The 12,235-nt window shown below is 33.7% G+C and overlaps 1 protein-coding gene across 4 annotated transcripts in view; it reads left to right on the forward strand.

Moving 5' to 3' along the window:
- The window catches only part of SK (small conductance calcium-activated potassium channel), a 570,542-nt gene that overhangs the window by 344,871 nt on the left and 213,436 nt on the right, over positions 1 to 12,235 (forward strand). For all 4 annotated transcript variants that reach the window (XM_089094647.1, XM_089094648.1, XM_089094645.1 and 1 more), the window contains one exon: positions 7,545 to 7,636. In XM_089094647.1, coding sequence (XP_088950773.1) covers positions 7,545 to 7,636 — 92 coding nt within the window. The remainder of the gene's footprint in view (positions 1 to 7,544; positions 7,637 to 12,235) is intronic.

Here is a 12,235-nt window from a genome sequence, read left to right on the forward strand (position 1 = left end):
GAAGATCTGAATTTAAGCTAACACTCTAAATTCTTACCTAAAACTTAACTAAACTACAACTTTAACTAACACTCTACTCTAAGCTAAAACTCTCAACTCTTAACTATTTCTAAACTAAACTTCAACTCTAACAAGATCTCGAATCTAAGACTTTAAGATAAAACTCTAAACCCTTAACTATTACTAAGCTGAACTTCAACTCCAACTAAAACTCTATGCTAAGACTCCAATCTAAAAACTCTAAATTATTAAATAAAAATAAACTAAACTAGAACTACAACAAAAACTCTAAACTTCAACTCTAACTAAAACTCTAAGCTATGACTCTAAGCTAAAACTCTAAATTCTTAACTATAACTAAACTAAACTTCAACTCTAACTAAAACTCTAAGCTAAAACTCTAAGGTAAAACTCTAAACTCTTACTTAAAACTAAACTATATTAGAACTCTAACAAAAACTATAAGCTAAGACTTTAAGCTAAAACTCTAAACTCTTAACTAAAACTAAACTAAACTAGAACTCTAACAAAAACTCTAAGCTAAGACACTAAGGTACAACTCCAAACTCTTAACTATAACTACACTAAACTAGAACTCTAAAAAAAAACTCTAAGCTAAAACTCTAAGGTAAAACTCTAAACTCTTAACTAAAACTAAAGTAAACTAGAACTTCAACAAAAAAATCTAAGATAAGACTCTAAACTAAGACTAGGCTAAAACTCTAAACTCTTAACTATAAGTTAACTAAACTACAACTTTAACTAAGACTCTAGGCTATGACTCTAAGCAAAAACTCTTAGTTCTTAACTATAACTAAACTAAGCTTCAACTCTAACTAAAACTCTAAGCTAAGACTCAAAGCTAAAACTCCAAACTCTTAACTATAGCTAAACTAAAGTACAAATCTAACTAAACTCTAGGCTAAGACTCTAGGCTAAAACTCTCAACTCTTAACTATAACTAAACTAAACTTCAACTCTAACTAAAACTCTAAGATAAGACTCTAAGCTAAAACTCTAAACTATAACTAAACTAGAACTTCAACGACAACTCTTAGCTATGACTCTAAGCTAAAACTCTAAAATCTTAACTAAAACTAAACTAAACTAGAACTCTAACTAAACCTCTAAATTATGATACTAAGCTAAAACTCTAAACTCTTAAGTATTACTAAGCTAAACTTCAACTCTAACTAAAACTCTAAGCTAAGACTCTGAGGTAAAACTCTATACTCTTAACTAAAACTAAAGTAAATTTCAACTCTAACTAAAACTCTAAGCTAAGACTCTAAGGTAAAACTCCAAATTCTTAATTATAACTAAACTAAACTTCAACTCTAACTAAACTCTAAGCTTAGACTCTAAGGTAAAACTCTAAACTCTTAACTAAAACTAAACTAAACTTGAACTTCAACAAAGACTCTAAGCTAAGACTCTAAGCTAAGACTCTAGTCTAAAACTCTAAACTCTTAACTAAAACTTAACTAAAACTACAACTTTAACTAAAACTCTAAGCTATGACTCTAAGCTAAAACTCTAAACTATTAACTATAACTAAACTAAATTCTAAACTAAACGGGCCCCTCTTTTGAGGGTCCCGGAGGGTGTTTGGGGGCTTTGGAAACACCGGAGGGTGTTTCGCCCAAATAATCCCTTAAAAGTAATTTCTATGTGTTCCTTTTGTTTTGGAATCGCTGCGCTGTCACATTTGAAATTCCCAGGAAAAAATTCCCGCGTTAATCTCTTCATCTCTAAAATGTTCCTAGCTAAACTATAATGGTTTCGATAGAATATCAATTTGTCACTCTGACCTAAAGATCGGAGAAGCCATATTGAAAAATAGAATATCCATTTATCGCTGTCACTAAAGACCAAAGAAGCCATATTTAAAAATGGAATTTCTATCTCTTTAGAGTCCCGCATAATTCCTAGGAAACAAGTGATGTCATTTCTAATTCCGTTAGACTCGATCAATACATTCCCCCATCGACTATGTAGATCAATTTCTCAGAAATCTACTTCCCCTCGAGTGGATCACTACATCTCTCCCCGTTATTTCGCATGTGCAAACTTTGCCCTGGAGTCATTACACCTAGACGAACAACAACAAATAGATCGATCTGACCCCATTAGACTCGATCGATAATCCTTGAATAAATTATGTACATATGGGACTGGCACTGTCATTCCTACTGTTATTTACATGGTAATATTGGAAGTTATTAAGATATGAGTTTTGTTTATTGTTTTTGTTTTTGTCTTTATTTTCTAAATATTTTGCGTTTAATTTAGCTTAACTCTTTTTTTTTTTATTTAAAGTTTCGATAAATAAAAGTTCAAATAGGAATACAATCCGTTAGGAATACAATCCGTTTAATAGAAAGTGTTTCACAAACAATGATAGAAATTCACAAAAAATACCAGATATTTCGGTCATATATGCAGTGACCGTCATCAGTAGTATAACTAAACTAAAACAATTTAAAATAATAGTTTTTATTCGAAATCAAATAAAAATACATATTGTTTAATTCTCCAATTCTTTTCAAAGCAAAGGCAGAAGCTAGCCTCTTTGACCTTCTTGGATTCGGTTCATTAGCGTTCAAATATATAACACTTGGACAGAGGTCAAATACATTGGATGAATTGAACTTTACTCTGTCAGATTTTAATAAATTATCGTAGATAGAGTTCAGCCCAAAGTTACATGTGTCCCGATTCAAAGCTATACTCTCAAATAAGATTTTCTTTATTTCAAGAGTTTCACAAAAAATTTTCTTTAAACCCCGGTCCCTAGAAATCAAAGAGACATTATCAAACAAAATAAAATGGTCTGGAAAATTGAACAAATGTTCTGCAAGGGCTGAAGTAAAATCTTCGGACTTATAATCTTGCTTTAAAGCCAAAGAAATAGAATCTTCATGCTGTAACAATCTCATTTCCAAATTCCGGTTAGTACGTCCCACATATGAGCTTCCGCAAGTAGATGGGATCTGATAGACCCCACTTTGTCGCCCCAATGAAGTTAGATCCTTCCCAGAATTTAGAAAACTATCCAAAGCATTATCAAACAGTTCGTGGTAACGAACTTGTAAGTAAGGAGCGACCCGGTTCAATGGTAACCGAAACTCTAAAAAACGGAACTTTGATACCAATAGATACATCAAAAGAATAAGATTTTAATTTTGATTTCAAATATATAAGTTTCATCAAGTTTAATCTTACCCATTAAAAGTTACGCGCCTGCGAAAATTTGGCTGATTTTTGAAAAAAGGGGAAATACCCCCTAAAAGTTGTAGAACCTTAATCAAAATCACACCATCATATTCAGTGTATCAGTGAACCCTACTGTAGAGGTTTCAAGCTCATATCTACAAAATTGTGGAATTTTCCATTTTTTGCCAGAAGAAAGATCACGGATGCGTGTTTATTTGTTGTTGTTTTTTTCTTTTCCTCAGGGGTAATCGTATTGACCCAGTGGTCCTAGAATGTCGTAGAAGGGCTCATTGGAACGGAAATTAAAAGTTGTAGTGCCCTTTTTAAGTGCACATAAAAATGGAGGGCAACTAGGCCCCCTCCCACGCTCATTTTTTTCTCAAAGTCACCCAATTAAAATTTTGAGATAGCCATTTTGTTCAGCATAGTCGAAAATCTAATAAATATGTCTTTTAGGATGACTTAATCCCCCACAGTTCCCAGGGGAAGGGCTGCAAGTTATGAACTTTGCCCGTTGCTTACATTTTGTATTGGTTATTGGGAAGTATACAGACGTTTTCAGGAGGGATTTTTTTCTGGTGGGGGGGGATGGAGGAGGAGGTTACTCGCGAGAATTTTTCCGTGGAGGATGTTTCTTTGGGGTAAGGGACATTTCTATGAAGGGGGCGCCAGATTTCCAAGCATTATTTAAAAAACGGTCAAAAATTAAATTAGAAAAAAAAACAAGGTTTTTCAACTGAAAGTAAGAAGCAACATTAGAACTTAAAACGAACAGAAATTATTATATATATGAGGGGATTCTTCCGCGAGTCAGTACCTAGCTCTTTACAATACAGGTTTTTTTTAGTGCTTTCAAAAGAGCTATCTATTCTAATTAAACGCCCTTTGTGATTCAGGGGTTTGTGACTTAAATTTTTTTTTAACTTTTAATGTAATGAGCGTGGCATTGATTAAGGGGAGAACCCCCTCATATACGTAATAACATATACGTAATAAAAAAAACAATTAAAAAAAGCGATACGGCTCAATAGTAATCAAAACCTTTAAAAACGGAATTTTGATGTCAATAAATGTATCAAAAGAATGGGCTTATAATGCTGATTCTAAATATATAAATTTTATTAAGTTTAGTATTACTCATTAAAGACTAGGAGCTTGAGAAAATTTACCTGATTTTTTAAAGAGGGGGAAACACCCTCTATAAGTGAAAGAATTTTAATGAAAATCACACCGTCAGATTCAGCGTATCAGAAAACCCTATTACATAGGTTTCAAGCTCATATCTGCAAAAATCTGCAACTTTGTATTTTTTGCCAGAAGAAAAATATACGAATATAGAGGTTCGTTGCGTAAGTTAATTTGTAAATTACGTCAGAAACAAATTTAGAGACAGCCATTTAGCAAAAGAAAAGTAAAATTTTTATGCAAATTTTGTTTACTTATTCAATGATGGTGATCCAAAATAAAAGCTGCATTAACTAAAAAACGATCAGAAATTAAATAAAAAAAAACAAGTTTTTTAAACTGAAAGTAAGGAGTGACATTAAAAATTAAAACGAACAGAAATTATTCCGTATTTGAAAGGGGCTGTCCCCTTCTCAACGCCTCGCTCTTTACGCTAAAGTTTGACTCTGTCTCTCAACTTTATTTTTTTAAACAATAAAAAACTTTAGCGTAAAGAGGGAGGCGTTGAGGAGGAGACAGCCCTATTCATATACGGAATAAGTTATGTTCGTTTTAAGTTTTAATGTCGCTCCTTACTTTCAGTTTAAAAACTTTTTTTATTTAATTACTCTTTAAAGCTACCTTTAGACCATTACTCTGTAAAATTCTTTGAAGTTTTTCACTTAGCCCGGGTACATATTGTAAGGAACAAAAAACATCCTGCTCCCGAGTCTCCAAGACTTCCTTAGAAATCTCTGGAAACCTTTTTCTTCTTTTTGAAAAAATGTGGTTAAGTCACCAATCTGGATACGTGTTACTTATTAGTATTTTTCTTAAAAAAAACAACTCCTCCTCAAAAAATTTTGGAGAGCAAATACTAAAGATCCGGTCAGTTAAAGAAATGATCAAACTAATTTTTACTTGATGACGGAACTATAAGACAAAAGTCTGTTATTATTTGTTGGTTTTCTGTAAATTTTGAAATCCAGACTATTTATATTTTTTAAAAGAAGAACATCAAGAAAAGGAAGTTTCCCATTCTCTTCTAATTCGACAGTAGACTTTAACCCCCCCCCCCAAAACAAACAACAACCATATACCGGCTCAAAAAAAATGTTTTAAAAAATATGAATCTAACGTAATTGTTTCAATATTCTCCACAAAAATACTAGCTAATAATGGAGATAAAGGGAGCCCCATAGGTAAACAATTCAGTCCTTTTTCAAGTTTTAAGGTATCCTTATGTCACTGATGGTCGTACTAGAAAATTTTGGTTTCAATACAAAATTAGAAAGGGTTTTCACGGTAGAATTGGACGTTTCCTTTTGTTTTTTTTTTTGCAATATTTTGCGCTTGAAATTTTAAAATAAGTTTTATTGAACCTTTGTTTCGTACATTTTCATAATTTTGAAGGAGATTGCAAATTAGATTCATAATGCAGTTTGCACTTTTTTCCCTTATGAAATGTGCAACAGAAGTAGGCCACTATTTGAAAAGTTTAAAGACTGATTCGACTTGATTCCATTTAAAAAAGAAACAGTGGAGATATCCAAAAAGGAAATTCATTGCTAGTTCAGATTTTAAGGGACAGTTTTTCTGGTTGGAAAATTTGCTAAAGCGTGTGTGTTCGTTTATGTACTTGAGCATAAAACCTGTTCTACATTGAAAAAGGGGCTCCATTTTTGAAGGCGGGAGGATTATAACTGCCCCCTGGATTTCCCCTAGTATTTTGAAGAAATCCTTATTTTGGTGTTTTCGTTGGAAAAAAACCCTTTGATTTTAGAAAATACTACTACTACTACTACTACTAACAACTCACCACAGCACCAAGCCACCTGAGGCCAACACAGCTGCACACACTCCTCCTCCATCCCAATCTATTCAAAGCCTCTTTTTTTACACCCTCCCCCGAAGTTCCCATTTCCTTTAAATATTAATTTATGACGTCATCCCACCCCAGACGAGAACCACCTGCTTTTCGTTTAGCCCTAGACGGTTGGCTGAAAAAAACAATATTCGGCAATCTATCCTCTTTCATCCGCATAACGTACCCTAGCCATCTCAACCTTTCTTTTATTATAGCCATAGAGAGCGGTATTGAACCACATTTTTCGTAGAGCCTATTGTTTGAAGTACGGTCAGTCAGCCGGGTACCCAGAACAATCCTTAAGCAATTTCTCTGCAAAACATCTAGCAAATCTTTATCCGCTTTTCGGAGCTCCCATGCTTCAGAGCCATATTTTACCACTGTCGTCACTGTAGCTTCTAATATTCTAATCTTGGTTTGCAGACTTATCTTCCTATTATTCCAAACTTATTTTTACTGTGAAAAACACCCTGATCCTATGCTATTCTACTTTTAAGATCTTCATTCTCCCACCATCTTTACTAATAATGCTACCAAGGTAAGGGAAGCTGCCCACCTGATCAATCCTTTCATTACCCAACGTCACCTTTTTTCTATCTTCGTTAAAGACAAATTGACAAAATCCTCACCCCCGCCTCTTACATTTTCCTGATTTGGTGCTGCTGATTTAATATTTGCTTTAATCAAAATGACTTCTAAAAAAATTGTCCAAGACAATTTTGCCAAGTTTTTGGCACGAATCCAAGGGAAAATCCTGGTGATTAAAAGTAGATTTTGCATCCTTTGCTGCCATTGCGTCAGTCAAGACTAATTGATATATTGAATTTAGATGTCACTATCGTCGCTTCAATATAGCATACAGCTTATGTAAAATTGCACTTTAAATATAGTACTCGGGTCATAAGCATAGCTGCCATTCCATTTGGGGGGGGGTATGTTTTTATGGTATTTTTACCTAAATTCCTTAGGTAAAAAAAACTCTCTTTGTTTACGATGCAATGTTAACTTCAAATAAATAATGCCAGAAGCAACGTGAGAAATAAGCTGGTTCGGTAGTTAAACAAAAAGTAGGTTACCTTGAATGCGTCTATCAGACTTAGAAAGGCAAAGTTGTAGCAACAGAACAGACACAAAAATCAGAGCAGTATCACATCCTAAGGTGGGACCTTTCCTAATTAAAGTAGTGATTAATTCATAAAACATGTTGTTTATATACTTCGTTTTTCCGTAAAGCCAAGAGGTATTTTTCCTATCTATTAGTAATTATAAAAATTAATTAATTTTGTCTTGGTTTTAGTTAAGAAAGCCTGTCTCATCTGCATCATTAACGTCAATAAAAATTGGTAAGAACGATACAACTGATGAAGCACCGAATATTACTGGCTCTAGGTAAGATTTGTTTTGAAAATAAGAAGTTTGAAAAAAAGACTTGTAATTTTTTTCTGTGAAGGAATAGCCTAATGTTCTGTTTCCAATCCCTTGGGTTAAAATAATGTATTATGGATTTTAAGTTTGCTTCTAAAAAATTTTTTCAGCAAAATATTTTGCCATCGTTTTAAGGTCAAGGAATTTTTTTTACCAAGAAATACTATAGTAAAAAATGTAATTATTTTTGTCATGAATAAAGAGTCATAAAATTTGTTTGATCAAAAAAGATGTCATTGTTTGTTGTGTTTTTTTTTGGAGAAACGATAATTGTTTTAGTTTACCATTGCAAAATTATCATTGTTGCATATGTTTGTTTTTAGAGGCCAAATTTAGCTTCCGTTGTCCCCAAAAATATAGTACAGTCACCCATGCGGACTGAAAACTGCACCCATCCGAATTTCATACGAACTGCACTCACGCAAGGGCTTGCGCAGAAATGATGATCTAATAATAGTTAGAACTCAGCCTACACAGAACTGTAACTGTTAAATATTGGGCAAAAAAGAAATCTGCATCCACAAAACTCTGCACCATAGAATTATTTCAACCAGACAATATTTTGCTTACTAAAAATTCACCCATACGCGCAACCTTTTGCATGTTCAATCGTTTGTTAAATCTTTTCTGGGTATAATCTCACCTTGGCTGTAATGCTCCGTGGGTGAAATCTTTCGAGAATGAAATCTTTTGTAGGTGCAGTCTCCCTAGGATTGGTTTTTCAAAGAAACGTCTCTCTAGGATAATTAAAACCTTCCCGTTTGTTAGAATAATTAATGAAGAACGAAGGATTTCCTGCAAGGAACGAACAGAATATGGCCCAAAAAGAAAAAGATAAAAATCTTGCTGTAGTCGTAGAAATAATTAATCGATGGAGAAATGAAAGTCTTCACAGGGAGGAGGGAGACGAAAATCTCTTATTACTTCATTTTGAGTTGAATTGAGCTATATGTGTTTATAAGAGGCAAAGCTCCAGAGTTGCCATAGTAAAGAACCGTAAGGCTTCAACATATTTTGTTTTCCTGTGCCGGTTTATATGAAAGGGTTGCCCGATTGGAAATCAAAATTTCTATTGTTCTTTTTAAGAGTTGAAAATAACCAGAGGACAATCAGCCCCCTCCCAATTCCTTCTTAGCTGCCCCCTCCAAAGATATCCGATCAAAATTTTTAGATAGCTGTTTTGTTCAAAATAGCCTAAAATTCAAATATCTATGCTTTCGGAAATCACCTGACCTCTAAAAGCCTTTGGGGCAAGGGCTGTAAGTTATGTAAGCTGCCCGTCGTTTACATATAGGGTTTGTTATTGAATTGAATATTTTTATGACTCGTTGTAAACAAAATAACAAACGGAGAATTAGAGAAGAAGAGAAAAAAATAAAAATGAAACACAGAAAATGACAAAAAAAATTAAAATTCATAAAATAAGCATACAAGCACATCAGTCAACTAAATAGTTACACAAACAAATGCACATAACAAGCACAATAAAAAAAAAAAAAAAAAAAAAAAAAAAACACGATACATTTACTGTTAAAAGGGAGCGCCATGGGTGTCCATTGATTCCGTTATTATATGCTTCAATGCTATTGCCGATGGCAGCATTAGAGTCTATAATACCGTATCTCCTATTCACCCAAGAAGTATTTGCCCAGGGGGGGGGGATTGCCGAGCTTATATTTAGCATACCACAATAAGTTTGTTGAAGTTGCTTTAGTTCCATTGCTGAGAAGGTACGCAATAAAAGTGCAAGGTACAAAAAATTTGGAAGTACATATAAGTTATACAATTTAGCTAGCAGCCGGCAATTAAAACAAAGTTTATTAAATTAAATAAAAAAAAACAAGTTTTTTTAACTGAAAGTAAGGAGCGACATTAATACTTAAATCCAACAAAAATTTTTCCGTATGTGAAAGGGGCTGTCCCCTCTCAACGCCTCGCTCTTTACGCTGAAGATTTTTATTGTTTTAAAAAACAGTGTTGTGAGAAAGAGTCAAACTTTAGCGTAAAGAGTGAGGCGTTGAGGAGGGGACAGTCCCTTTTATATACGGAATAATTTCTGTTCGTTTTAAGCTTCAATGTCGCTCCTTAGTAGGGAGTCATGTATTACTCCGACTAGAACACCGTGCTGCCATCTACAATTGAGTCTAATGCTGACAGGCTATAATTTATTCAAGGATTATTGATCGAGTCTAATGGGGTCAATGCCTCTTTTTTCAAGGTCGATTTATTTGTTGTTGTTTCTAGGTGTAATGACTCCAGGGGGAAGTTTGCACATGCGCATTAACGGGAAGAGATGTATTGATCGACTCGAGGGGGAAGGGGATTTCTGAGAAATTGATTACATAATCGACTAGGACAAGAGGGGAAGTAGATTTCTGGGAAATTGATTTACATAATCGGTGGGGAATGTATTGATTGAGTCTAACGGGACCTAACCTCATAGACAATGTTATTGATCCACGAAGGGGAGAGAATTTCTGAGAAATTGATTTGCATAATCAAGGGGAATGTATTGATCCACAAAAGGGGAATTTATTTGTTGTTTCTAAGGGGAATTTATTTAATGTTTCTAAGGGGAATTATTGATCCACTTACGGAATTAGAAATGACATCACTTGTTTCCTAGGAATTATACGGGACTCTAAAGAGATAGAAATTCTATTTTTGAATATGGCTTCTCTGATCTTTAAGTCAGAGAGATAAATTGATATTCTATCGAAACCTTAATAGTGTAGCTACGAACACCTTCGAGACGAATATATATTACACGGGAAAGGGTTTCCTAGGAATTTCAAATGTGACAGCGCAGGGATGCCGAAACAAAGGAACACGCAGAAATTACTTCTAGGGTATTATTTGGGCGAAACCGTTTGAGAAATTTTAGAAGATGATTTAGGCGAAACAGTTTGAGACATTTTAGAAGATGATTTGGGGTGAAACTCTGTGGTCCTTATAATACACAAGTTCCATTTCAACAATGTTGTGAGGTCTCCTACCCAACCCCAAGGGGCCCCTACCCCAACCCCAAAGAGCCCACCGGGCCCCCAACCCATTTTTTAATACTTTTTTGTGGACTTGAGACAAAGAAGAACCCCTCCCCCCCCCCCCTTCCCAATTTTTTGGCTCCCCCGCCCGAATATATCTTTTCAGAACAAGTTCTTTTCTTAATCTCCCACCTAAACCAATTTTACAAGTTGAAGTATCCCATCCTTTTCACCCACAACTTTACTTTACAGCTTTTCGAATACCCCAACACCAAGCAATACTTTTCAAAAGGCATTACAGAACAAGTTCTTGTTTTAATGACCCCCCTAAACCCATTTTACAAATTTAAGTACCCATCCGTTTCACCCACAACTTTACTTTACAACTTTTTGAATGCCCCAACACCAAGCAATACTTTTCAAAGGCATTTCCGAACAAGTTCTTTTCTTAATGTCCCTCCTAAACTCATTTTACAAGTTGAACTACCCATCCTTTTCACCCACAACTTTACTTTACAGCTTTTTGAATACCCCAACACCAAACAATACTTTTCAAAAGGCATTTCAGAACAAGTTCTTTTCTTAATGTCCCTCCTAAACCAATTTTACGAGTTTAAGTACCCATCCTTTTCCCCCACAACTTTACTTTACAGCTTTTTGAATGCCCCAACACCAAGCAATACTTTTCAAAAGGCATTTCAGTTCTTTTCTTAATGTCCCTCCTAAACCCATTTTACAAGTCTTAGCTTAGAGTTTTAGTTAGAGTTGAAGTTTAGTTTAGTAATAGTTAAGAGTTTAGAGTTTTAGCTCTTAGCCTAGAGCAAGTCTTAGCTTAGAGTTTTTGTTAGAGTTCTAGTCTAGTTTAGTTTTAGTTAAGAATTTTAGCTTAGAGTTTTAGCCTAGAGTCTTAGCATAGAGTTTTAGCCTAGAGTCTTAGCTTAGAGTTTAGTTAGATGTGAAGTTTAGTTTAGTTTAGTTATAGTTAAGAATTTTACCCTAGAGTCATAGACTAGAGTTTTTGTTAGAGTTGTAGTTTTGTTTGGTTATAGTTAAGAGTCTTGACTTTTAGCTTTGAGTCTTAACTTATAGTTTTAGGCAGAATTGAAGTTTACTTTGGTCTTTCTTAAGAGTTTAGAGTTCTAGCTTAGAATCTTAGCTTAAAGTTTTAGTTACAGTTGAAGTTTAGGGTAGTTATAGTTAATAATTTGAACTTTTATCTTATAGTATTAGTTTTTGTTGAAGTTCTAGTTTAATTTAGTTTTATTTTAGATTTTATAGTTTGAACTTATATCTTTAGCTTATATGTTTATTTAGTTTCTTATTTGAGTTGAGTTATAGTTTATAGTTGTTTTTTATAATCTTATTTTATTATATTATATGTTTGTTGATATTTCTATTTATGAGGCTGTTTTTTTATTTTGTTTTATATCGACAAGATACTATTTTAACATTGTGTTATCTCTATATTTAGTTTACTATATTAATATTTAAGATTCTAGAGGTATATATTATATTATTATATTATAGTTTTTGTTAGAGTTCTAGTTTAGTTTAGTTTTAGTTAATAGTTTAGAGTTTT

Source organism: Artemia sp. Qi Xiang Cuo, chromosome 9, assembly GCF_049724085.1.
Source record: "Artemia sp. Qi Xiang Cuo chromosome 9, ASM4972408v1, whole genome shotgun sequence".
Taxonomy (NCBI): domain Eukaryota; kingdom Metazoa; phylum Arthropoda; class Branchiopoda; order Anostraca; family Artemiidae; genus Artemia; species Artemia sp. Qi Xiang Cuo.